We start from the raw sequence: 26,202 nt of genomic DNA on the forward strand, positions 1-26,202 counted from the left end.
GCCAATTGTGTGCCGCTTCATGGGTCTCCCAGTCATGGCTGGCTGTAACACAGCAAGGGATCGAACGAACCCGGGTCTGTAGTGATGCCTGCGAGGCATTGCCTTAGAACGCTGCGCCACTCGGGAGGCCCTATTGGCGTTTGTATTCTTATATAATAGAGTAGAGATGTCAAAGCAAAAAATATGCCCTAAGGTTCGCCAAAGTACGTGTCGTTTTGCAACGCAGGTAGTTCAGCGGGAAATGCACTCGAACCCCCCGCAACCAGTGAGTATATAAAACATATTTCATTCAGGCTGCAAAGGCATTGGTTTCCTCCTTAACTAGCTTTAATGGAGTTCAGCCAAGTAAAAAACTGGGGAAATGTGCAAACTGTCTTTAATAAAACCCAGTAGCTTGTGCTACATTGTGTACAGTGTTTAGCCAATCAGGTTGCACCAGTCTGTTGTTTACCCATGTCTGAATGCTGTGCACAACGTACAGGAGTAGCATTAACCACCCTAGCATCGTGGTGGAAAATGGTATTCTAATAAGACAGTATGTAGACCAAACAATTAGTCAATTTGTGTGAGGAGAAATAGAGGAAAATGTCCCGATGTGGCGATGGCTCACAGGCGCGTCGTCACCGTTCATTTATAAGCTCAGTGATCGTTACCTCCAGGAGAAAACTATTGCAGTTTTCCAGCTGATTGATCTGCTTTTTTTTGCCTCTGGCGATGACAAGTGGTTGTTCTTGACTGGGGAAGCAGAGCCCACTGTATTCTTAGTTCCTACTCTACTCCACAGCCAGCCAGGAAGAGTTATGCAACTGCAGGATATACAGTAGACTAGAGAGCTTAGTCTGCCAATGACCCTATGTTTTTTTCGGGACTATATCTTCTTAATATATTTAGATGCATTTTTCATGTGCATATAATTTGTTTATGGCTTAATGCAGATGTATTTTTTTTTTTATAGTGCTGCTATTCTTTTTTTTTTTTAAATATACAGAAATCGTGTGTTCGGTCGGCGTTTTTATGTTTGTGATTTAAAATGCAAACCGATGCCAGAATATCAAACTGTTGAGTGCATTTGCAAGTCTCCAGTCTCATCACACAAACGCTCCCAGCACCTGTCACACAGATGAGACCTGGGTTCAAATACTATTTCAAATATCTAATTTACTTTCAAATACATTCATACAAGTAAGTGTTCATTCAGCTAGTTGAATATTTTAATGTATTTGGAAATATACTTGGAAAGTATTTTAAATACTCAAATACACTAACTCAAATGCGCTCCCATACATTTTACCCAGGTATTTGAAAATAGTATTTGAAATACACTACTGTTCAAAAGATGGGGGTCACTTAGAGAAGTCCTTGTTTTCCATGAAAACATACATGAAATGAGTTGCAAAATGAATAGGAAATATAGTCAAGACGTTGACAAGGATATAAATAATGATTTTTAATTGAAATAATAATTGTGTCCTTCAAACTTTGCTTTCCTCAAAGAATCCTCCATTTGCAGCAATTACAGCCTTGCAGACCTTTGGTATTCTAGTTGTCAATTTGTTGAGGTAATCTGAAGAGATTTCACCTCATGATTTCACAAGTTGGATTGGCTTGATGGGCACTTCTTACTTACCATACGGTCAAGCTGCCCCACAACAGCTCAATAGGGTTGAGATCCGGTGATTGTGGCTGCCACTCCATTATAGACAGAAGACCAGCTGACTGCTTCTTCCCTAAATCGTTCTTGCATAGTTTGGAGCTGTGCTTTGGGTCATTGTCCTGTTGTAGGAGGAAATTGGCTCCGTCCACAGGGAAATGGCATGGCTTTGCAAAGTGATAGCCTTCCTTCTTCAAGATCCATTTTACCCTGTACAAATCTCCCACCATCTTAATATTTTATTTTTATTGGTCAGTCTGAGATATGGCTTTTTCTTTGCAACTCTGCCTAGAAGGCCAGCATCCCGGAGTCGCCTCTTCACTGTTGATGTTGAGACTGGTGTTTTGCGGGTACTATTTAATGAAGCTGCCAGTTGAGGACTTGTGAGGTGTCTGTTTCTCAAACTGGACAGTAATGTACTTGTCCTCTTGCTCAGTTGTGCACCGGGGCCTCCCACTCCTCTTTCTATTCTGGTTAGGGCCAGTTTGTGCTGTTCTGTGAAGGGAGTAGTACACAGCACTGTACGAGATCTTCAGTTTCTTGGCAGTTTCTCGCATGGAATAGCTTTAATTTCTCAGAACAAGAATAGACTGACGAGTTTCAAAATAAATGAATATTTTTCTGGACATTTTGAGCCTGTAATCGAACCCACAAATGCTGATGCTCCAGATACTGTAACTCTGTGTCGTTGTATGTGTCGAACTGCTTTGCTTTATCTTGGCCAGGTCGCAATTGTAAATGAGAACTTGTTCTCAACTTGCTTACCTGGTTAAATAAAGGTGAAATAAATAAAAAAAATACTCAACTAGTCTAAAGAAGGCTAGTTTTATTGCTTCTTTAATCAGAACAACAGTTTTCAGCTGCGCTAACATAATTTCAAAAAGGGTTTTCTAATGATCAATTAGCCTTTTAATATTATTAACTTGGATTAGCTAACACAACGTGCCATTGGAACACAGCAGTGTTGGCTGCTGATAATGGGCATCTATACTCCTATGTATATATTCTATATAAAATCAGCCGTTTCAAGCTACAATAGTCATTCACAACATTAGCAATGTGTACAGTGTTTTTCTGATCAATTTGATGTTATTTTAATGGACAGAAAATGAGCTTTTCCTTCAAGAACAAGGACATTTCAAAGTGACCCCAAACTTTTGAACGGTAGTGTAAGTGTTTGAAAATCCTACATTTACATTTACATTTAAGTCATTTAGCAGACGCTCTTATCCAGAGCGACTTACAAATTGGTGCAAATTGGTCCTGTCAAATTCTTTTCCAGACTATTTGTGTTTTCCAAATAACCATTCAAATACTCAAATAAAAGTACTTGTTTTCGGCTGTTTATTAGAAAATACTCAAATACACAAAGTCATTTTAAATACCAGATACACGTATTTGGACGCAGGTCTCTCACACACACACACACACTCGCACACACCTTAAGTTGCTAGTGTTGTGCTGGGGAACATACAACGTGGGTTGCAGGTGCCTTTTGATATCTGATAGCGTGGGCCTGGCCACGAGGCAAGGCGGGGTGCGTGGAATAAAGTTTTTGGATTGGATAACTTCCTTGTCTGTGTATGGCTGGTAGTAACCTGGGAGATTTAGCGTAAGGTGTCAGGGTGGTGTGGCCGTAACCCATAATCTCCTGCTTCACTCACAGGAAACCACAGAGTGGACCCATGATTAATCACACCACACACAGATCTATTCCTCTGGGGGTTGTGTGCGTGTGTGTGGGGGCCTCGTCTCAGCAGCCTGCCAGTACATCCATACTTGCTTCCAACACACATATGACATTCCTTTCGCAACACACTTTCTCTACCTTTAGACCTCTACCTTTAAACACTGTCCCTGGCCCCTGTTATAAAACAAACTTTAGACCAAACACTGTCCCTGGCTCCTGTTATTAAACACACTTTAGACTAAACACTGTCCCTGGCCCCTGTTATTAAACACACTTTAGACCACAGGCAGCCGGTGGGGATGACTGGTTCATTGTCATGACTGGAATGGAAAAAATGAAATGGTATCAAACATGTTTTTTCCAGCCAATATTATGAACTGTCCTCCCCTCAGGAGCCTCCTGTGCTTTAGACCAAACATTGTCATTTGCCCCTGTGGTTATACACACCACTGCTTGTTACTGTACAGTAGGGCCCCATGGGGATGAACTGAAAACACACCTGGACCTGTAGACTAAATTCAGCTGAGACTGTGGTCAAAACATGGCTGGGCCTCTATTCCAAACACACCTGGACCTGTAGAATAAATACAGCAGAGACTGTGGTCAAAACATGTCTGGGCCTCTATTCCAAACACACCTGGACCTGTAGAATAAATACAGCGGAGTCTGTGGTCAAAACATGTCTGGGCCTCTATTCCAAGGCTCTGTTTCAAATCCACTGGTTGAAAGCAGTTCTCACTCTTTTCTCCCCTGTGATTGTTTCTCTCTGCAGGACCAATCAGATGGTGAAGATCCTGTACTCCTTCGGCGTGTTTGTCAGCTTTGCCATCCAGTTCTTCGTCCCGGCGGAGATCATGATTCCCCCGGTCCAAGCGAGGCTAAGGAAGAGCTGGAGGGCACCCTGTGAGATGATCCTCAGAGGCCTGCTCGTCTGCCTGACCTGTGAGTACCTTCTCTCTGTCTAGAGTGTGTGTGTGTGTATGTATGTGTATTTATATATGTGTGTGTGTGTGTGTGTGTATACAGTGCCTTGCGAAAGTATTCGGCCCCCTTGAACTTTGCGACCTTTTGCCACATTTCAGGCTTCAAACATAAAGATATAAAACTGTATTTTTTTGTGAAGAATCAACAACAAGTGGGACACAATCATGAAGTGGAACGACATTTATTGGATATTTCAAACTTTTAACAAATCAAAAACTGAAAAATTGGACGTGCAAAATTATTCAGCCCCTTTACTTTCAGTGCAGCAAACTCTCTCCAGAAGTTCAGTGAGGATCTCTGAATGATCCAATGTTGACCTAAATGACTAACATTGGATCATTCAGAGACCCTCACTGAACTTCTGGAGAGAGTTTGCTGTTCCTTGTTCTTCATGATGCTCTCTGCGCTTTTAACGGACCTCTGAGACTATCACAGTGCAGGTGCATTTATACGGAGACTTGATTACACACAGGTGGATTGTATTTATCATCATTAGTCATTTAGGTCAACATTGGATCATTCAGAGATCCTCACTGAACTTCTGGAGAGAGTTTGCTGCACTGAAAGTAAAGGGGCTGAATAATTTTGCACGCCCAATTTTTCAGTTTTTGATTTGTTAAAAGTTTGAAATATCCAATAAATGTCGTTCCACTTCATGATTGTGTCCCACTTGTTGTTGATTCTTCACAAAAAAATACAGTTTTATATCTTTATGTTTGAAGCCTGAAATGTGGCAAAAGGTCGCAAAGTTGAAGGGGGCCGAATACTTTCGCAAGGCACTGTATGTATATGTGTGTGTATATATGCACACGTACACACAGTTGAAGTCGGAAGTTTACATACACTTAGGTTGGAGTCATTAAAACTCGCTTTTAAACCACTCCACAAATGACTTTTTAACAAACTATAGTTTTGGCCAGTTAGGACATCTACTTTGTGCATGACACAAGTAATTTTTCCAACAATTGTTTACAGACAGATTAATTCACTGTATCACAATTCCAGTGGGTCAGAAGTTTACATACACTAAGTTGACTGTGCCTTTAAACAGCTTGGAAAATGAAAGAAAATTATGTCATGGCTTTAGAAGCTTCTGATAGGTTAATTGACATAATTTGAGTCAATTGGAGGTGTACCTGTGGATGTATTTCAAGGCCTACATTCAAACTCAGTGACTTTTTTGTTGTTGCTTGATATCATGGGAAAATCAAAAGAAATCAGCCAAGACCTCAGAAAAAATTGTAGACCTCCACAAGTCTGGTTCATCCTTGGGAACAATTTCCAAACGCCTCTGTACAAACAATAGTACGCAAGTCATACCACTCAGGAAGGAGACGCGTTCTGTCTCCTAGAGATGGACGTACTTTGGTGAGAAAAGTGCAAATCAATCCCAGAACAACAGCAAAGGACCTTGTGAAGATGCTTTAGGAAACCTGTACAGAAGTATCTATAGCCACTGTAAAACAAGTCCTATATCGACAGAACCAGAAAGGCCGCTCAGCAAGGAAGAAGCCACTGCTCCAAAACTGGCATAAAAAAGCCATATGGTTTGCAACTGCACATGGGGAGAAATGTGCTCTGGTCTGATGAAACAAAAATAGAACTGTTTGGCCATAATGACCATCGTTATGTTTGGAGGAAAAGGGGGAGGCTTGCAAGCCGAAGAACATCATCCCAACCGTGAAGACGGGGGTGGCAGCATCATGTTGCGTTGTTGCTTTGCTGCAGGAGGGACTGGTGCACTTCACAAAATAGATGGCGCCATGAGGCAGGAAAATTATGTGGATATATTGAATCTCAAGACATCAGTCAGAAAGTTAAAGCGTTGTCGCAAATGGGTCTTCCAAATGGACAGTGACCCCAAGCATACTTCCGAAGTTGTGGCAAAATGGCTTAAGGACAACAAAGTCAAGGTAATGGAGTGGCCATCACAAAGCCCTGACCTCAATCCTATAGAAATGACAAATTCAGCAGAACTGAAAAAGCGTGTGTGAGCAAGGGAGGCCTACAAACCTGACTCAGTTACACCAGCTCTGTCAGGAGGAATGGGCCAACATTCACCCAACTTAGTGTGGGAAGCTTGTGGAAGGCTACCCAAATGTTTGACCCAAGTTAAACAATTTAAAGGCAATGCTACCAAATACTAATTGAGTGTATGTAAACTTCTGACCCACTTTTGAATGTGATGAAATATACTAAGGATGAAATAAATAATTCTCTCTACTATTATTCTGACATTTCATATTCTTAAAATAAAGTGGTGATCCTAACTGACCTAAGACAGGGAATCTTTACTAGGATTAAATGTCAGGAATTGTGAAAAACTGACTACATGTATTTGGTTAACGTGTATGTAAACTTCCGACTTCAAATGTGTGTGTGTGGTGAACTGAATTACTGACTGCTTGTTTATCTGACCTGTGAGTACTTACATTGTATCTACGGTGTACTGATGGTGTATAACAGCTGTGAGTGAGTGGGATGATCCTAGCCTTTTATACATTTGCTACAAACTATCCCAAGGGAGTTTATTTCTCTAGAGTTTGTGGGTAGCACAACTGCTTGTGTATCTATGTAGCTGGGGTTGTGAGAAACATCTGAGAATCTTGTCTGTTTCCTCTGTCTGATTTACAATGTGAGAGTGGTCTCCGTTGATCGGACCTGGAATGAATCTCTTTGGCTGAAAATCATGAGACTTTTTACATATTTGTCCCTATGCAGGCAGGCAGGCAGGCAGCCCCCAGATGTTGAATGAATGACCTAGCAGAAGATTTACTGCGGAATGGCTGGTTGTCATGGTGCTTTCAATTATCTCACCGTGTCTGAGTTGCACTCTCTAAAGACTTTTATGGTGTGTGTGTGTGTGTGTCTATACGTACTGGGTGTTCTAGTGGGATACCCCAGGGAGTACCCAACCCAGGGAGGTACAGATGTAGCTCTTCCCCTCTTTATCTCAAAGTAAACACTGATACCGTTAGTTTCCCTCCTCCTCTTTATCTCAAAGTAAACACTGATACCGTTAGTTTCCCTCCTCCTCTTTATCTCAAAGTAAACACTTATGCCGGTAGTTTCCCTCCTCTTTATCTCAAAGTAAACACTGATACCGTTAGTTTCCCTCCTCCTCTTTATCTCAAAGTAAACACTTATGCCGGTAGTTTCCCTCCTCTTTATCTCAAAGTAAACACTGATACCGTTAGTTTCCCTCCTCCTCTTTATCTCAAAGTAAACACTGATACCGTTAGTTTCCCTCCTCCTCTTTATCTCAAAGTAAACACTTATGCCGGTAGTTTCCCTCCTCCTCTTTATCTCAAAGTAAACACTGATGCCGGTAGTTTCCCTCCTCCTCTTTATCTCAAAGTAAACACTGATGCCATTAGTTTCCTCCTCTCCTCTTCATCTCAAAGTAAACACTGATGCTGGTAGTTTTCCCCCTCCTCTTCATCTCAAAGTTAACTTTGATGCCGTTAGTTTGCTTCCTCCTCTCTTGTCTGAAATGATTAATTGGAAAAAGTTAAGTTAAAAGCTGGCTAATGGATGGAAGAATAATGAATAGCATGACTGCATAAAAGAGGAAACTGCTGAGCAAGAGGAGAGCATTAGAAACAGATCCTCAGGATATGTCTGTCTGTCTGTCAACAGACACTACATACCAACTAATGTGGCCAGTCGGGCCTGCGCCTGCTAGGATAGGATGCTACACTGTCAATGTGGGGGAGGCCTGTTTGCCCAGTTCTATTTTAACCAACTCCATACTCTGCCTTGTAGTCACCAAGAGCCCTGTCCATGGTGCTGAACTGTCTGGGTGAATATTGTGAGCCCTGTCCATGGTGCTGAACTGTCTGGGTGAATATTTTGAGCCCTGTCCATGGTGCTGAACTGGCTGGGGGAACAGTTTGAGACGTGTCCATTGTTCTGAATTGGCTGGGTGAATAGTTGGATCTCTGTCCATGATCCTGAACTGTCTGGGTGAATAGTTTGATCCCTGTCCATGGTCCTGAAATGGCTGGGTGACTAGGCCTGCCTGACTGAACAGACGATGCTGCCCATCGTAGACCTACCATAACCTTGACCAGAGGGAGGTTGGAAGTGAAATTTAGTGACAACTTAATGCAATGAACACAAGCATCAACTATGAAGCTTAACATGTATTAGCTTGCGTTGAAAGTGTTGAGTTTATAAATATACCCTAAAAAAGTAATTGATGAATTTATGTTGACGGAGGGGAAATTCTGAGCTCATATAGTATCTCTATTGTTTTGTCTTAATGCCCATCTTTGGATAAATTGAATCAGCCGCTGAAACGTGGAGCCACCCAGAAGTCATATATACAGTTGAAGTCGGAAGGTTACATACACAAACTATAGTTTTGGCAAGTCTGTTAGGACATCTACTTTGTGCATGACACAAGTAATTTTTCCAACAATTGTTTACAGACAGATTATTTCACTTATAATTCACTGTATCACAATTCCAGTGGGTCAGAAGTTTACATACACTAAGTTGACTGTGCCTTTAAACAGCTTGGAAAATTCCAGAAAATGATGTCATATCTTTAGAAGCTTCTGATAGGCCAAGTGACATAATTTGAGTCAATTGGAGGTGTACCTGTGGATGTATTTCAAGGCCTACCTTAAACTCAGTGCGTTTTTGCTTGACATCATGGGAAAATCAAAAGAAATCAGCCAAGACCGCAGAAAAATAATTGTAGACCTCCACAAGTCTGGTTAATTCTTGGGAGCAATTTCCAAACGCCTGAATGTACCACGTTCATCTGTACAAACAATAGTACGCAAGTATAAACACCATGGGACCACGCAGCCGTCATACCGCTCAGGACGGAGACGCGTTCTGTCTACTAGAGATGAAAAAGTGCAAATGAACAACAGCGAAGGACCTTGTGAAGATGCTAGAGGAAACATGTACAAAAGTATCTATATTCACAGTAAAAGGAAGAAGCCACTGCTCCAAAACCACCATAAAAATCCAGACTACGGTTCGCAACTGCACATGGGGACAAAGATCGTACTTTTTGGAGAAATGTCCTCTGGTCTGATGAAACAGAAAGAGAACTGTTTGGCCATAATGACCATCGTTATGTTTGGAGGAAAAGGGGGAGGCTTGCAAGCCGAAGAACACCATTCCAAACGTGAAACACAGGGGTGGCAGCCACATGTTGTGGGGGTGCTTTGCTGCAGGAGGGACTGGTGCACTTAACAAAATATATGTTTTTATTTTATTTCACCTTTATTTAACCAGGTAGGCTAGTTGAGAACAAGTTCTCATTTGCAACTGCGACCTGGCCAAGATAAAGCATAGCAGTGTGAACAGACAACACAGAGTTACACATGGAGTAAACAATTAACAAGTCAATAACACAGTAGGAAAAAAAGGGGGAGTCTATATACAATGTGTGCAAAAGGCATGAGGAGGTAGGTGAATAATTACAATTTTGCAGATTAACACTGGAGTGATAAATGATCAGATGGTCATGTACAGGTAGAGATATTGGTGTGCAAAAGAGCAGAAAAGTAAATAAATAAAAACAGTATGGGAATGAGGTAGGTGAAAATGGGTGGGCTATTTACCAATAGACTATGTACAGCTTGCAGCGATCGGTTAGCTGCTCAGATAGCTGATGTTTGAAGTTGGTGAGGGAGATAAAAGTCTCCAACTTCAGCGATTTTTGCAGTTCGTTCCAGTCACAGGCAGCAGAGTACTGGAACGAAAGGCGGCCAAATGAGGTGTTGGCTTTAGGGATGATCAGTGAGATACACCTGCTGGAGCGTGTGCTACGGATGGGTGTTGCCATCGTGACCAGTGAGCTGAGATAAGGTGGAGCTTTACCTAGCATGGACTTGTAGATGACCTGGAGCCAGTGGGTCTGGCGACGAATATGTAGCGAGGGCCAGCCGACTAGTCGCAGTGGTGGGTGGTATAAGGTGCTTTAGTGACAAAACGGATGGCACTGTGATAGACTGCATCCAGTTTGCTGAGTAGAGTGTTGGAAGCCATTTTGTAGATGACATCGCCGAAGTCGAGGATCGGTAGGATGGTCAGTTTTACTAGGGTAAGCTTGGCGGCGTGAGTGAAGGAGGCTTTGTTGCGGAATAGAAAGCCGACTCTTGATTTGATTTTCGATTGGAGATGTTTGATATGAGTCTGGAAGGAGAGTTTGCAGTCTAGCCAGACACCTAGGTACTTATAGATGTCCACATATTCAAGGTCGGAACCATCCAGGGTGGTGATGCTAGTCGGGCATGCGGGTGCAGGCAGCGATCGGTTGAAAAGCATGCATTTGGTTTTGCTAGCGTTTAAGAGCAGTTGGAGGCCACGGAAGGAGTGCTGTATGGCATTGAAGCTCGTTTGGAGGTTAGATAGCACAGTGTCCAATGACGGGCCGAAAGTATATAGAATGGTGTCGTCTGCGTAGAGGTGGATCAGGGAATCGCCCGCAGCAAGAGCAACATCATTGATATATACAGAGAAAAGAGTCGGCCCGAGAATTGAACCCTGTGGCACCCCCATAGAGACTGCCAGAGGACCGGACAGCATGCCCTCCGATTTGACACACTGAACTCTGTCTGCAAAGTAATTGGTGAACCAGGCAAGGCAGTCATCCGAAAAACCGAGGCTACTGAGTCTGCCGATAAGAATATGGTGATTGACAGAGTCGAAAGCCTTGGCAAGGTCGATGAAGACGGCTGCACAGTACTGTCTTTTATCGATGGCGGTTGTGAAATCGTTTAGTACCTTGAGTGTGGCTGAGGTGCACCCGTGACCGGCTCGGAAACCAGATTGCACAGCGGAGAAGGTACGGTGGGATTCGAGATGGTCAGTGACCTGTTTGTTGACTTGGCTTTCGAAGACCTTTAGATAGGCAGGGCAGGATAGATGAGGAAGAAAATTGTTTATATATTGAAGCAATATCTCAAGACTTCAGTCAGGAAGTTAAAGCTTGGTCAAAAATGGGTCTTCCAAATGGACAGTGACCCCAAACATACTTCCAAAGTTGTGGCAAAATGTCTTAAGGAAAACAAAGTAAAGGTAATGGAGTGGCCATCACAAGGCCCTGACCTCAATCCTATATCAAATTTGTTGGCAGAACTGAAAAAGCGTGTGCGAGCAGAGGCCTACAAACCTGACTGTTACACCAGCTCTGTCAGGAGGAATGGGCCAAAATTCACCCAAGTTAAACTATTTAAAGGCAATGCTACCAAATAGTAATTGAGTGTATGTAATTTTCTGACCAACAAGGAATGTGAAGAGATAAAAATAAATAAAAGCTTAAATAAATCATTCTCTCTACTATTCTTCTGACATTTCACATTCTTTAAATGAAGTGGTTATCCTAACTGACCTAAGACAGGGAGTTTTTATTAGGATTATATGTCAGGAATTATGAAACTGAGTTTAAATGTATTTGGTTAAGGTGTATGTACACTTCCGACTTCAACTGTATATATCACTTCTGGGTGGCTCCATGGTTCAGTGGCTGATTCAATTCTTTCAAGGATGGGTTTTAAGACAAACCATAGCGATACTATATGACCTATGTCTATATAATAAATACATATATATGTCAGTTTACCACCGTCGCTCGTGCATACCCTTATTTATGATATTCATGAGGTTGGGCATGAAGACAGAACGTCTGTTCATCCCCCTCTCATCTATTCCTTCATCTGTTCATCCCCCAATCCATCTATTCCTTAATTTGTTTATCCCCCAATCCATCTATTCATTCATTTGTTCATCCCCCAATCCATCTATTCCTTCATCTCTTCATCCCCCAATCCATCTATTCCTTCACCTGTTCATCCCAATCCATCTATTCCTTCATTTGTTCATCCCTGTAACGGTTTTCTTCTGTGGACGAAGGATCGGACCAAAGCGCGCAGCGTGGTTAGTGTTCAACATGTTTAATAAAGACAATAAACGTGAACACTACAAAATACCAAAACAACAAATGTTAAAAACCGAAACAGTCCTATCTGGTGCATAGACACAAAAACAGAAGACCGGAAACAACCACCCACAAAACCAAACACAAAACAGGCTACCTAAATATGGTTCCCAATCAGAGACAATGACTAGCACCTGCCTCTGATTGAGAACCATATCAGGCCAAATATAGAAATGGGAAAACTAGACACACAACATAGAATGCCCACTCAGCTCACGTCCTGACCAACACTAAAACAAAGAAAACACAAAAGAACTATGGTCAGAATGTGACCATCCCCCAATCCATCTATTCATTCATGTACACATCTTTCTATCTATCTGTTCTGTCCTTTCACCTATCCAATCCTCAGTTAGCAATACATCTTTGACAGAATACTGAATTCATCTCTAAGGCTAAAACAGCATCTGAAAATGACATTAAGTTTTAAGGACGGGAAGTGTTTTCTTTCTTTCCTTCCTGAATGAACTATTAAGGTAGTTTGATGATTAATGCATTTCACAGATAACTATAGACTTTTCTCAGTTTGTCTCTGTAGGACCATATATATATCCAGGTGCAGCTTCGGGTATTCTACTGTAATACTGTTGTAGAAAACCCTTACATTGACCTGTATTACTGTTGTAGAAAACCCTTACATTGACCTGTATTACTGTTGTAGAAAACCCTTACATTGACCTGTATTACTGTCTGTCTTTGTGTTTGCGTCCTAATTGGTTACGTAGTAAATATGACTTTACTCTCTCATGGTTTTAGTTGAAAAAAACCTAAAAAACGTATCTTTGCTATTTGATGATGCTGGTCTAACTGGTTGGGGCCCAGATATGCTTAGCAGCCTGTACTGGGTAGAAATATGTTAAGATACCACCTTCGCTAGTTGTTCAGTTCTCGGTAGATAGAATTAAGCCGAAAGTGAACATCAAGGTGTCTGCATATATTGTATATGTGTAGGGTATATTCAGTGATGTTCTCCTCTTGGTGATGTTAGTAGGGTATATACAGTGATGTTCTCCTCTTGGTGATGTTAGTAGGGTATATACAGTGATGTTCTCCTCTTGGTGATGTTAGAGTAGTGTATATACAGTGATGTTCTCCTCTTGGTGATGTTAGAGTAGTGTATATACAGTGATGTTCTCTTGGTGATGTTAGTAGTGTATATACAGTGATGTTCTCCTCTTGGTGATGTTAGAATAGTGTATATACAGTGATGTTCTCCTCTTGGTGATGTTAGAGTAGTGTATATACAGTGATGTTCTCCTCTTGGTGATGTTAGTAGGGTATATACAGTGATGTTCTCTTGGTGATGTTAGTAGTGTATATACAGTGATGTTCTCCTCTTGGTGATGTTAGAATAGTGTATATACAGTGATGTTCTCCTCTTGGTGATGTTAGAGTAGTGTATATACAGTGATGTTCTCTTGGTGATGTTAGTAGTGTATATACAGTGATGTTCTCCTCTTGGTGATGTTAGAATAGTGTATATACAGTGATGTTCTCCTCTTGGTGATGTTAGAGTAGTGTATATTCAGTGATGTTCTCCTCTTGGTGATGTTAGGGTATATACAGTGATGTTCTCCTCTTGGTGATGTTAGAGTAGTGTATATACAGTGATGTTCTCCTCTTGGTGATGTTAGAGTAGTGTATATACAGTGATGTTCTCCTCTTGGTGATGTTAGAGTAGTGTATATACAGTGATGTTCTCCTCTTGGTGATGTTAGAGTAGTGTATATACAGTGATGTTCTCCTCTTTGATGTTAGAGTAGTGTATATACAGTGATGTTCTCCTCTTGGTGATGTTAGAGTAGTGTATATACAGTGATGTTCTCCTCTTGGTGATGTTAGAGTAGTGTATATACAGTGATGTTCTCCTCTTGGTGATGTTAGTAGGGTATATACAGTGATGTTCTCCTCTTGGTGATGTTAGAGTAGTGTATATACAGTGATGTTCTCCTCTTGGTGATGTTAGAGTAGTGTATATAGCACCTCCATGCTCTGGACACTACGCTAACAAACACAGCAAAACTTCTTGCCACAGCTCGCATTGATGAGCTGCACTACCTGAGCCACTTGTGTGGGTTGTAGACTCCGTCTCATGCTACCACTAGATTGAAAGCACCGCCAGCATTCAAAAGTGACAAAAACATCAGCCAGGAATCATAGGAACTGAGAAGTGGTCTGTGCTTATCACCTGCAGAACCACTCCTTTATTGGGGGTGTCTTGCTAATTGCCTAATTTCCACCTGTTGTCTATTCCATTTGCACAACAGCATGTGAAATTTATTGCCAATCAGTGTTGCTTCCTAAGTGGACAGTTTGATTTCACAGAAGTGTGATTGACTTGGAGTTACATTGTGTTGTTTAAGTGTAAGCTTTGCACACTCTTGGCATTCTCTAAACCAGCTTCAATCAGTAGTCACCTGGAATGGTTTCAATTAACAGATGTGGCTTGTAAAAAGTTAATTTGTGGAATTTCTATCCTTCTTAATACATTTGAGCCAATCATTTGTGTTGTAACTAAAGTAGGTGTGGTATGCAGAAGATAGCCCTATTTGGTAAAAGACCAAGTCCATATTATGGCAAGAACAGCTCAACAAGCAAAGAGAAACGACAGTCCATAATTACTTTACGATATGAAGGTCAGTCAATACATAACATTTCAAGAATTTTGAAGTTTCAAGTGCAGTCACAAAAACCATCAAGCTCTATGATGAAACTGGCTCTCATGTTGACCCGCCACAGGAAAGGAAGACCCAGAGTTACTTACCTCTGCTGCAGAGGATAAGTTAATTAGTGTTACCAGCCTCAGAAATTGCAGCCCAAATAAATGCTTCACAGAGTTCAAGTAACAGACCCATCTCAACATCTACTGTTCAGAGGAGACTACGTGAATCGGGCCTTCATGGTCGAATTGCTGCAAAGAAACCACTACTAAAGGACAGCAATAATAAGAAGAGACTTGCTTGGGCCAAGAAAAACGAGCAGTGGATATTAGACCATTGGAAATCTGTCCTTTGGTCTGATGAATCCAAATTTTTGGTTCTAACCGCCTTGTCTTTGTGAGATGCAGAGTAGGTGAACAGATGATTTCCACGTGTGGTTCCCACCGTGAAGCATGGAGGAGGAGGTGTGATGCTGTGGGGGTGCTTTGCTGGTGACACTGTCAGCGATTGATTTAGAATTCAAGGCACACTTAACCAGCATGGCTACCTTAACATTATGCAGTGATACACCATCCCATCTGATTTACTCTTAGTGGGACTATCATTTGTTTTTCAACAGGACAATGACCCAACACACCGCCAGGCTGTGTAAGGGCTATTTGACCAAGAAGGAGAGCAATGGAGTGCTGCATCAGATGACCTGGCCTCCACAATCACCGACCTCAACACAATTAAGATGGTTTGGGAAGAGTTGCACCGCAGAGTGAAGGAAAAGCAGCCAACAACTGCTCAACATATGTGGGAACTCCTTCAAGACGGTTGGAAAAGCATTCTTCATGAAGCTGGTTGAGAGAATGCTAAGACTGGGCAAAGCTGTCATCAGGGCAACGGGTGGCTACTTTGAAGAACCTCAAATATATAATATTTAGATTTGTTAACACTTTTTTGGTTACTACATGATTCCATATGTGTTATTTCATAGTTTTGATGTCTTCACTATTCTTCTACAATGTAGAAAATAGAAAAAGTACATTAAAACCTTGAATGAGTAGGTGTATCCAAACTTTTGACTGGTACTGTATGCCAGTCTAATGACATCAGGATTCCGAGAAATGCCAGATGCGTGCCGTTTCTAGTAAGTTTCCCCAGAATGAAACTTAGAAGAAGGGATATCTCACTGCTCCTGCAAACCTCCGATACTGGAATTAGATTTCACTACATGTACCTTGGCAGCTCTCAGATGTATGGGCTAACAATATGTATTGTTTGCTGGGAGGATGATGATAATGGGCCGGCATTAGATGTGAGGTCTCTCTCTCTCTTGCCCCCTCCCCTTCTCGGGATGACTCCAGTGTGTACACACACACACACACACACACACACACACACACACACACAAAAAAAAGTGGGCGTCTCGATGGAAGAGCAGAAAGTCTGGACCCCACTCTTAGTAATGTGCCCGGCAACAAACATAATTGATAGAAAACAGACATTACTAATCCGGCCACTTCTAAACTTTATGGAAAACACCCACCTCCACTCTGCAGCTAATTTTGCTGCTTTTCTCCGTCTGCCTCCGGTTCCAACGGGACGCAGGCTTCCCTGCTAACGCATTCTCTGGATGTCACTATCTCCCCCTACACACATGTACTTATGCGCACACACACAGATGTCGACATGCATGCACTCACACTCCCATTTCCAGAAGCCAACTCAGTGGTGAGATGCAGTGAGTTGCTGGCATGAAAAGAGCATACGAAAGAGAGAGTTTATCTACACTGTGAATGAGCAGCAGAGCAAAGCGAAAGGGAGGGGGGGGTTTAAAGTTCACCCCCGCTGGGAAGGCCTGTCTGTCTGACCCAGTACTCTACTGTGAGAGTACAGTGAGGGTTATGGTTTCAGAGGAGTTGTGAACTGGGCCTGGAATTTACTTTGTTTAGTTTGATATTGTGTCTGTTGTAGAACATTTGTGGATGTGAGCGTTAATGTTGGGGTGATGTCATTTTTACTCTGACTTTCCTCAGTTACTTACCTTTACACTTTTTTGTTTACTGCAATAGGCTAAGAGTCACTGTGCTTCATTGGTTCAGCTTTGTTATGACACGTGTAATAATGTTTTCTTTGTAATCACCAGAGGAGAAATGTTGCCGTTACGAGACATTAAACACCGGTCAACAGGCCAACTGGCAGATATTAGTACTGAAGTGACCTTTGTCTCAATTTGCTTTGCATGCTTTTTACGAACACGCACACCTCATTGACAGACACACTGACAAACACACCAAGAGCGAGCATCAGAGGGACATATCTAGACTGAGGTGATATCTAGGGACTTCTATTTCTTTGTACTGTTGTTTTGTGCTGCAGAAAAGAGGTAATGGGTTCAGGGGCTCTCCCTGCCTGTCTCATCTTTCCCCCTCTCCTCCCCGGGGCAGGTGGCAGCCTGTACCAGATGGGCAGAGCAGGTGTGTGGGGGAAGAGGAAACATTTCAGTATCAGCACAACCCCTTTTATAGTGTGGAGAGTAAAGTGGCGGCTCCACTTAGGAATTCATTGCTCGAGCTCTCTGGGCCCCATTAGCTCTGTACTCATGATGCACAGAAGTCCATACATGCTAGAATGCTTTCACAATGCAAGATGATACCGGTAGCTTTCAGTTCCCTCCCCTCGTCCTTTGTTTGTGATAAAATGCAAACCATAATGCAAAATATGCTGATTTCAAAGCTGATTGTCACCAAAAACGTCACATTTTCTCTTTTTGCCACAGAAAACTAACTTCTTCGTCTCCCTCCCCTCCCATCTGGTTTATACTATATTAAATAGCCACAAAGTCAAATTCCACAGCCACATTCTGCCTTGTGAATGATCTCATTACTTTCTGAAACAGACAGCATACACTTTGATAATAGAGGGGATTGCTTCTTCCATGCAAATGTTGTTGATCAGTACAATAAAATATGTTCTCCTAGCAGTTTCCAATAAAGTAAGTCCTAAATGTAAGGGAGTGTTTTGTCATCTGTAGCCCCATGAAATCAGCTAATACAAGTTCAAAAACTCAATGCACACATTCCTATTGAATAATATGCATTCACCTGTATTGTGAATAGACCTAGGCTGCATCTTGATTTACCCAGTTTCTATCTCTAAAAATATTTACATAAATGTTTTTCACATGTAATGATATTGAACTCAAAAGATGCCCAACGATTTAACAGAGCAGTAGCTGAGTGTGTCTGTCTATATCAAGTGCCGTTATGTGACTTTGGCTGGGACACCTTGTTTTGTTGTGGTATCGTTTTCATATTGAGTATCGTGATACTGAACCTGGTATCGGTGTCAACATTCTGGTATGGTTACAACTAATATGCTGTATCGGCCTTCACACACACACCCACACACACACACACACACACACACACACACACACACACACACGCAGAGAGAGAAAGAGACTACCAGGCAGTTCAGACATACAGTATGTATAAACACACAAAGACGAGATGTGTTGAAGTTCTTCAGGGATTGAACTTTACCTACACTCCAACAGCCAGACAGAACATCCCCAAATAATCTTCTTATTGATCAGTCATTACCGTTTGAACATTGCAGCTCTCCACATTGGTACAGCTTCAAAGCTGTTTCCAAGGTAACTGTTCTTCTATAGTGTTCTCTCTTTCTCTTCTCTGTCAAAGGCCAGCATCTGATCTCAAGGGCTGAATGTGGAGAGAGGGAGGGAGGAACACCAACTCCACACTCTGCCTTGTAGTTAACAGGATCCCTGTCCATGGTGCTGAACTGCCCGGCTGACTAGTGAGAACCTGGTCCTCGGTGCTGAACTGTCTTGGTGATTAGTCAGAACCCTCTCTATGGTGCTGAACTGGGTGGGTGAAGAGTTAGAGCCCTGTCCACGGTGCTGAACGGACTGGCTGATTAGTGAGAACCCAGTCCTCGTTGCTGAACTGGCTGGGTAAATAGTGAATGGCCTACAGAAGGTTTTTAGAAAGATAGACTTGTACTTGGTATATGCTCACACAGTAGAGGGGTTTAGAAGTGTTTGTTTGAGCAGTCCATTTTTAAGAACTGCCAAAGAAGAGAAGCAGTATGTTGATTGCTGGACCTCCCATAGTTGTTTTTTGTTGTTGTTCATTAAAACGTGATGACGGTGCCTGGATCATAACAAGCCTAGCATGCTCAGTATAATAGTGCTATAAAACGGTCAAATAAAAGGCTTTGTTGTGTTGATAGTCATGCCAGGAAGAAGAGTTCTCCTCTTACACTCCAAGCTTTAGTCTCTGTAGGAGGTCAGCGAAAACATAACTGGGGATTTTGTCAGTATGTTTTTCCCCCGGTATAATGTGTTGATAGAACTTCACTGTCGTGTGTCGTGATACTAAACCTGGTATTGGTATCGAAGTCAAAATGAATGTGTGTGTGTGTGTGTATATATCAGTGTACGTCTGTGTAATTCAGTGCTTCTGGGGTCTTAATAGATACTGATGAAAGAGACTGATAAAACAACATACCACCTGTATGACTGGAGGAGCCTTCTAGCTTACTAATAGACTGTTACGTTAAGCCTAACCTGCTAGTGGACTGTTGAGTTTTCAATCTGGAGGGTGTTGGAGGAATAGGAGATGGAGGGACGCACACACTTTCTCCTCAGGAGCCTGAGGCCTTCCCTTCACCTAACACGCTCAAGCACATGCGCATTCATTCATTAGTATGCCCTCCAGGGTGTATAGTCCAGTCAGCTGTGTTAGACAGGCCCACTCTGGCACCCCAACCTCACCACTTCTCCTCTCTACAGTCCATTAGGAAAGTATTCAGACCCACATTTTGATGCGTGCAGCCTTATTCTAAAATGGATTGAATAAAAATGTCCCTCATCAATCTACACACAATTGCAGAGTGGCCAGACGGAAGCCACTCCTCAGTAAAAGGCACATGACTGCCCACTTGGAGTTTGCCAAAAGGTACCTAAAGACTCTGACCATGAGAAACAAGATTCTCTGGTCTGATGAAACCAAGATTGAACTCTGGCCTGAATGCCAAGCGTCACATCTGGAGGAAACCTGGCACCATCCCTACGGTGAAGCATGGTGGTGGCAGTGTCATGCTGTGGGGAGGATTTTCAGTGGCAGGGACTGGGAGACTAGTAAGGATTGAGTCAAAGATGAATGGAGCGCATGTACAGAGAGATCCTTGATCCAGAGCTCTCAGACTGGGGCAAAGGTTCACCTTCCAACTGGACAACGACCCAAAGCACACAGCCAAGACAACACAGGAGTGGCTTCGGGACAAGTCTCAATGTCCTTGAGTAGCCCAACCCGAGCCTGGACTTGAACCCGATCGAACATCTCTGGAAAGACCTGAAAATAGCTGTGCAGCGACTCTCCCCATCCAACCTTACAGAGCTTGAGAGGATCTACAGAGAAGAATGGGAGAAACTCCCCAAAAACTTGTGGTGTCATACCCAAGAAGACTCAATGCTGCAATCGCTGCCAAAGGTGCTTCAACAATGTACGTAGTAAAGGGTTTGAATACTTTTATGTAAATGTGATATTTCAGTTTTTTAATTTTTTTATAAATGTGCAAAAATGTCTAAACCTGTTTTTGCTTTGTCATTTTGGGGTATTGTGTGTAGATTGATGAGGAGGGGGGAAACTATTTATTCAGTTGTAGAATAAGGCTGTAACATAACAAAATGTGGAAAAAGTCAAGGGGTCTGAATACTTTCCAAAGACACCGTATGTCCTGTGTAATTTAGCTTGACAAATCAATATGGAGCACTAGGATCAAGGCCTTTGACAAGTCTGCCCTAAGTTGAGGTCTCTTCAAAGTGTACTCAACTCATCACGCCTGTGAGGATTGGCCTCAAAGCTAGACTTTCATGAGGCTATCACCCTCCTTATACACACACACACACACACACACACACACACACAGAGAGAGAGAGTGTCTGGTACAGCTAACCTTGTGGAGAGACACAATTCAGGACTTCTGGTCCCCACAATAATAGTTAAACACGTCCACACACACAAAATTAACTGTTTGAGATTGAAAGCTAATATAGTGCCCTCCCAGTGAGAAAGGGTACATAGAATATGACACGTACCTGTGTCTGGCTTTTCTAGGCTGTGTGTGGTTGACCTCAGCCTGAACCCATAGAGACATGCTGATTCATAGGCCATCATTATAGCCATCATTGTTTCAAATGTCTTTCAATCTGTTTCCAACAAGTAGAGAGGTTGAGCTCAGTCCAATAGTCCTGATGGATATCCTCTGTGGTTGAGGGTTCTATTCCAACTGATGTTTGTCGTTGAAGGTTGATAGGGTGTCTGGATTGAAAACCCCCTCGGCATCTTCCCAACACCTGAACCTGACACAGCTGGTAATGACTCAACAAAACAACAATAAAAATAAAATAACTTTACAGCAATATGAAAAAATAGTTCCAAAATAGCATTCCGGGCCTGACTCGGACGAAGCTCCGCCTCAATAGTCTCTGTTACCTGCATTATTTAGCCTGACGTTTAGAAATGGAGGGTGCCTTTCTCCCGTGTCGGAGTGTTTCTCTAGTATAAAGGTGTGTTTATCTTGATGACCTCAGGGGAACCATTTTCCTCCCAATTTAGATTTTCTGCTCCTAACCTCTGGTCATTGATACAATGCCTTCAGAACATATTCACACCCCTTTCTTTCCACATGTTGTTGTGTTACAGCCTTAATTTAAAATGGCTAAAATGTTGGATTTCTTTTTATTCACTGGCCTACAAAAATGACCCCATAGTGTCAAAATGGAAATATGTTTTTTGAAATTTTTTCAAATGAATAAAAAATGAAAAGCTGAAATGTCTTCAGTGAATAAGTATTCAACCCCTTTGTTAAGGCAAGCGTCAATAAGTTCAATAGTAACAATGTGCTTAACAAGTCACATAGTAAGTTATATGGACTCATGCAATAGGTGTTTAACATGATTTTTGAATGACTACCTCATCTCTGTACCTCACATATACAGTTGTCTGTAAGGTCCATCAGTCGAGCAGTGCATTTCAAACACAGATTCAACCACAAAGACGAGGGAGGTTTTCCAATGCCTCACAATGAAGGGCACCTATTGGAAGATTGGTAAAAAAAAAAAAACAGACATTGAAAATCACTGAGCATGGTGAAGTTATTAATGACATTTTGAACGGTGTATCAATACACCCAGTCATTACAAAGATACAGGCGTCCTTCCTAACTCAGTTGCCGGAGATGAAGGAAACCACTCAGGGATTTCACCATGAGGCCAATGGTGACTTTAAAACATTAACAGAGTTTAATGGCTGTGATAGGAAAAAAAATTGTAATTACTTCACTATACTAACCTAATTGACCAAGTAAAAAGAAGGGTTATGTACAGAATCAAAATATTCCAAAGCATGCATCCTGTTTGCAACAAGGTACTAAAGTGATACTGCAAATAATGCAGCAAAGCAATTAACTTTTTGTCCTGAATACAAAGTGTTATGTTTGGGGCAAATCCAATACAACACATTACTAAGTACCACTCTCTATTTTTTCAAGCATTGTGTGTTTTTTTTTCAAGCATGATTTCATCATGTTATGGGTATGCTTGTAATCGTTAAGGACTAATGAGTTTTTCAGGACAAAAAAGAAACTAAATGGAGCTAAGCACAGGCAAAAATCCTAGAGGAAATTTGGTTGCCTGCTTTCCACCAGACACTGGGAGATGAATTCACCTTTCAGCAGGACAATAACCTAAACCTCAAGGCCAAATCTACAAGGGAGTTGCTTACTAGACGACAGTGAATGTTCCAGTTACTGTTTTGACTTAAATCTACTTGAAAATCTATGGCAAGATCTGAAAATGGTTGTCTAGCAATGATAAACAACCAATTTGACAGAGCTTGAAGAATTTTGACAAGAATAATGAAAAAATGTTGCAAAATCCAAGTGTGGAAAGCTCTTAGACCTACATAGAAAGACTGCCAAATGTGGTTCGACAAAGTAGTCACTCAGGGGTGTGAATACTTATGTAAATGTGATATTTCTGTATTTCAATATATTTGCTAAAGTGTATACAAACATGTTTTCACTTGTGAAGCTCAGTTGGTAGAGCATGGCACTTGCAATGCCAGGGTTGTGGGTTTGATTCCCATGGGGGACCAGTATGAACAAATATGCAAATGTATGCACTCCCTACAGTAAGTCGATCTGGATAAGAACGTCTGCTAAGTGACTAAACTGACTTTGTCATTATGGGGTATTGTGTGTAGATGGGTGAGATGTTTCTATTTTTTAAATCTATTTTGAATTCAGGCTGTAACACAATAAAATGGGGAATAAGTCCAGGGGTGTGAATACTTTCTGAAGACTCTGTATATGTAATATGTGTCCCTACGTTTTATGTCACTGGTGTTACCGCCTTGATTTATTAGCTAATCACACCCTTTTAGAATGTCATACATTTTAAGTGTGCTTTGATAATTTGGTGAGTTACTCAATTTAAATAAAGGGAAATTACATTGTGCTCAAAATGATTAATCAAATCACTTACTTTCTGAAGGCACTATTATCACAGGCTATAGATGTCACTGGTTTAGACGGACAGTACTGGCTGTAGATGTGACTGGTTTAGACATAGTGCTAGTTGTAGATGTCACTGGTTTAGACAGACCGTACTGGCTGTAGATGTCACTGGTTTAGACAGACGGTACTGGCTGTAGATGTCACTGGTTTAGACGGACAGTACTGGCTGTAGATGTCACTGGTTTAGACAGACAGTACTGGCTGTAGATGTGACTGGTTTAGACATAGTGCTAGTTGTAGATGTCACTGGTTTAGACAGACCGTACTGGCTGTAGATGTCACTGGTTTAGACAGACCGTACTGGCTGTAGATGTCACTGGTTTAGACAGACGGTACTAGCTGTAGATATCACTGGTTTAGACAGACCGTACTAGCTGTAGATATCACTGGTTTAGACAGTGCTAGTTGTAGATGTCACTGGTTTAGACATAGTGCTAGTTGTAGATGTCACTGGTTTAGACAGACGGTACAGGCTGTAGATGTCACTGGTTTAGACAGACGGTACTGGCTGTAGATTTCACTGGTTTAGACAGACCATACTGGCTGTAGATGTCACTGGTTTAGACAGACCGTACTGGCTGTAGATGTCATTGGTTTAGACAGACCGTACGGGCTGTAGATGTCACTGGTTTAGACAGTGCTAGTTGTAGATGTCACGGGTTTAGACAGACAATACTGGCTGTAGATGTCACTGGTTTAGACAGACAGTACTGGCTGTAGATGTCACTGGTTTAGACAGACAGTACTGGCTGTAGATGTCACTGGTTTAGACATAGTGCTAGTTGTAGATGTCACTGGTTTAGACAGTGCTAGTTGTAGATGTCACTGGTTTAGACAGACGGTACTGGCTGTAGATGTCACTGGTTTAGACAGACTGTACTAGCTGTAGATATCACTGGTTTAGACATAGTGCTAGTTGTAGATGTCACTGGTTTAGACATAGTGCTAGTTGTAGATGTCACTGGTTTAGACATAGTGCTAGTTGTAGATGTCACGGCTTTAGACAGACCATACTGGCTGTAGATGCCACTGGTTTAGACAGACCGTACTGGCTGTAGATGTAACTGGTTTAGACAGACGGTACTGGCTGTAGATGTCACTGGTTTAGACAGACAGTACGGGCTGTAGATGTCACTGGTTTAGACAGACCGTACTGGCTGTAGATGTAACTGGTTTAGACAGACAGTACTGGCTGTAGATATCACTGGTTTAGACAGACGGTACAGGCTGTAGATGTCACTGGTTTAGACAGACGGTACAGGCTGTAGAGGTCACTGGTTTAGACATAGTGCTAGTTGTAGATGTCACTGGTTAAGACAGACAATACTGGCTGTAGATGTCACTGGTTTAGACGGACAGTACTGGCTGTAGATGTCACTGGTATAGACATAGTGCTAGTTGTAGATGTCACTGGTTTAGACATAGTGCTAGTTGTAGATGTCACGGGTTTAGACAGACCATACTGGCTGTAGATGTCACTGGTTTAGACAGACCGTACTGGCTGTAGATGTAACTGGTTTAGACAGACGGTACTGGCTGTAGATGTCACTGGTTTAGACAGACGGTACAGGCTGTAGATGTCACTGGTTTAGACAGACCGTACTGGCTGTAGATGTCACTGGTTTAGACAGTGCGATCTGTAGATGTCACTGGTTTAGACAGTGCGATCTGTAGATGTCACTGGTTTAGACAGTGCGATCTGTAGATGTACTTGAAAGGTTCCAGAAAGCACCTGGAAGCAGGTGATCAGCAAGAGTCTTGGATGAATCAAAATAATAACCTTTTGGACGAAGTCCTGACCTAATCCCAATTGAGATGTTGTGGCTGGAAAACCCACATGTTGCTGAGTTTAAAGCAGTTCTGCATGCAACAGTGGGCCAACATTCCTCCACAGCGGTGTGAACACTCACTGATCAACAACTACAGGAAGTGTTTGGTTGCAGTCATTGCAGCTAAAGGTGGCACATCCACTTATTGAGTGTGAGGGGGCAATTACTTTTTCACACAGGGGAATTGAGTGTTGCATAACTTTTGTTAATTAAATAAATAAAATAGGTATATATTTTTTTGTTATTTGTCAACTGAGGTTCCATTTATCTAATATTTAGGTTTTGGTTGAAGATCTGCTAACATTCAGTATAACTAATATACAAAAATAGAGAATCTCAAAGGGGGCAAATACTTTTTCACAGCACTATATGTATTGTAGTAGATATACAGTATGTTAGATATACTGTATGTTATAGGAGAGAAGAGGTATGATGATAGATGTGACTAGAGCAGTAGTTCTGGAATACAACAAGACAGGCTAGATCTACAGTAGCTGTAATCTAAAAGTTGCTGTATGTCCCCCTAGTAGTCGTGTCTCCTCGCTGCCTCATTACTGTTTAGCCCTGTTCCCCTGTCTCTTCATTGTTTTGTTGGTAGTGTCTCTCCCTTTGCACCTTCCTGTATCCTATCACTTGTAGTCCCCTTTTCCATTGACCTTGTAGTCTTGTCATTAGGCTTAATCCATCATTCTGTTGACCCTCTTTATTTCTCTCTTTTCTCCTCATTGCTATTCTGGTGTGTTCTCCTGGGCCCTTGTCCTCTTCTCCTCCATATTCTTACTTGTCTGTTGTCCTTTTCGCCCTATATGCTTTCCCCTCTTTCTTGGCTC

General features: G+C 41.9%; 1 protein-coding gene across 5 annotated transcripts in view; it reads left to right on the top strand.

Moving 5' to 3' along the window:
- The window catches only part of slc36a4 (solute carrier family 36 member 4), a 261,014-nt gene that overhangs the window by 70,009 nt on the left and 164,803 nt on the right, over positions 1 to 26,202 (top strand). For 4 of the 5 annotated variants that reach the window (XM_065024294.1, XM_065024295.1, XM_065024299.1 and 1 more), the window contains exon 11: positions 4,114 to 4,283. In XM_065024294.1, the coding sequence (XP_064880366.1) occupies positions 4,114 to 4,283 (170 nt within the window). Of the gene's footprint in view, positions 1 to 4,113; positions 4,284 to 15,567; positions 17,949 to 26,202 lie in introns of those variants that run through there. The other variant, XM_065024298.1, reaches the window with a different exon arrangement.

Source organism: Oncorhynchus nerka, linkage group LG11, assembly GCF_034236695.1.
Source record: "Oncorhynchus nerka isolate Pitt River linkage group LG11, Oner_Uvic_2.0, whole genome shotgun sequence".
Lineage (NCBI taxonomy): Eukaryota > Metazoa > Chordata > Actinopteri > Salmoniformes > Salmonidae > Oncorhynchus > Oncorhynchus nerka.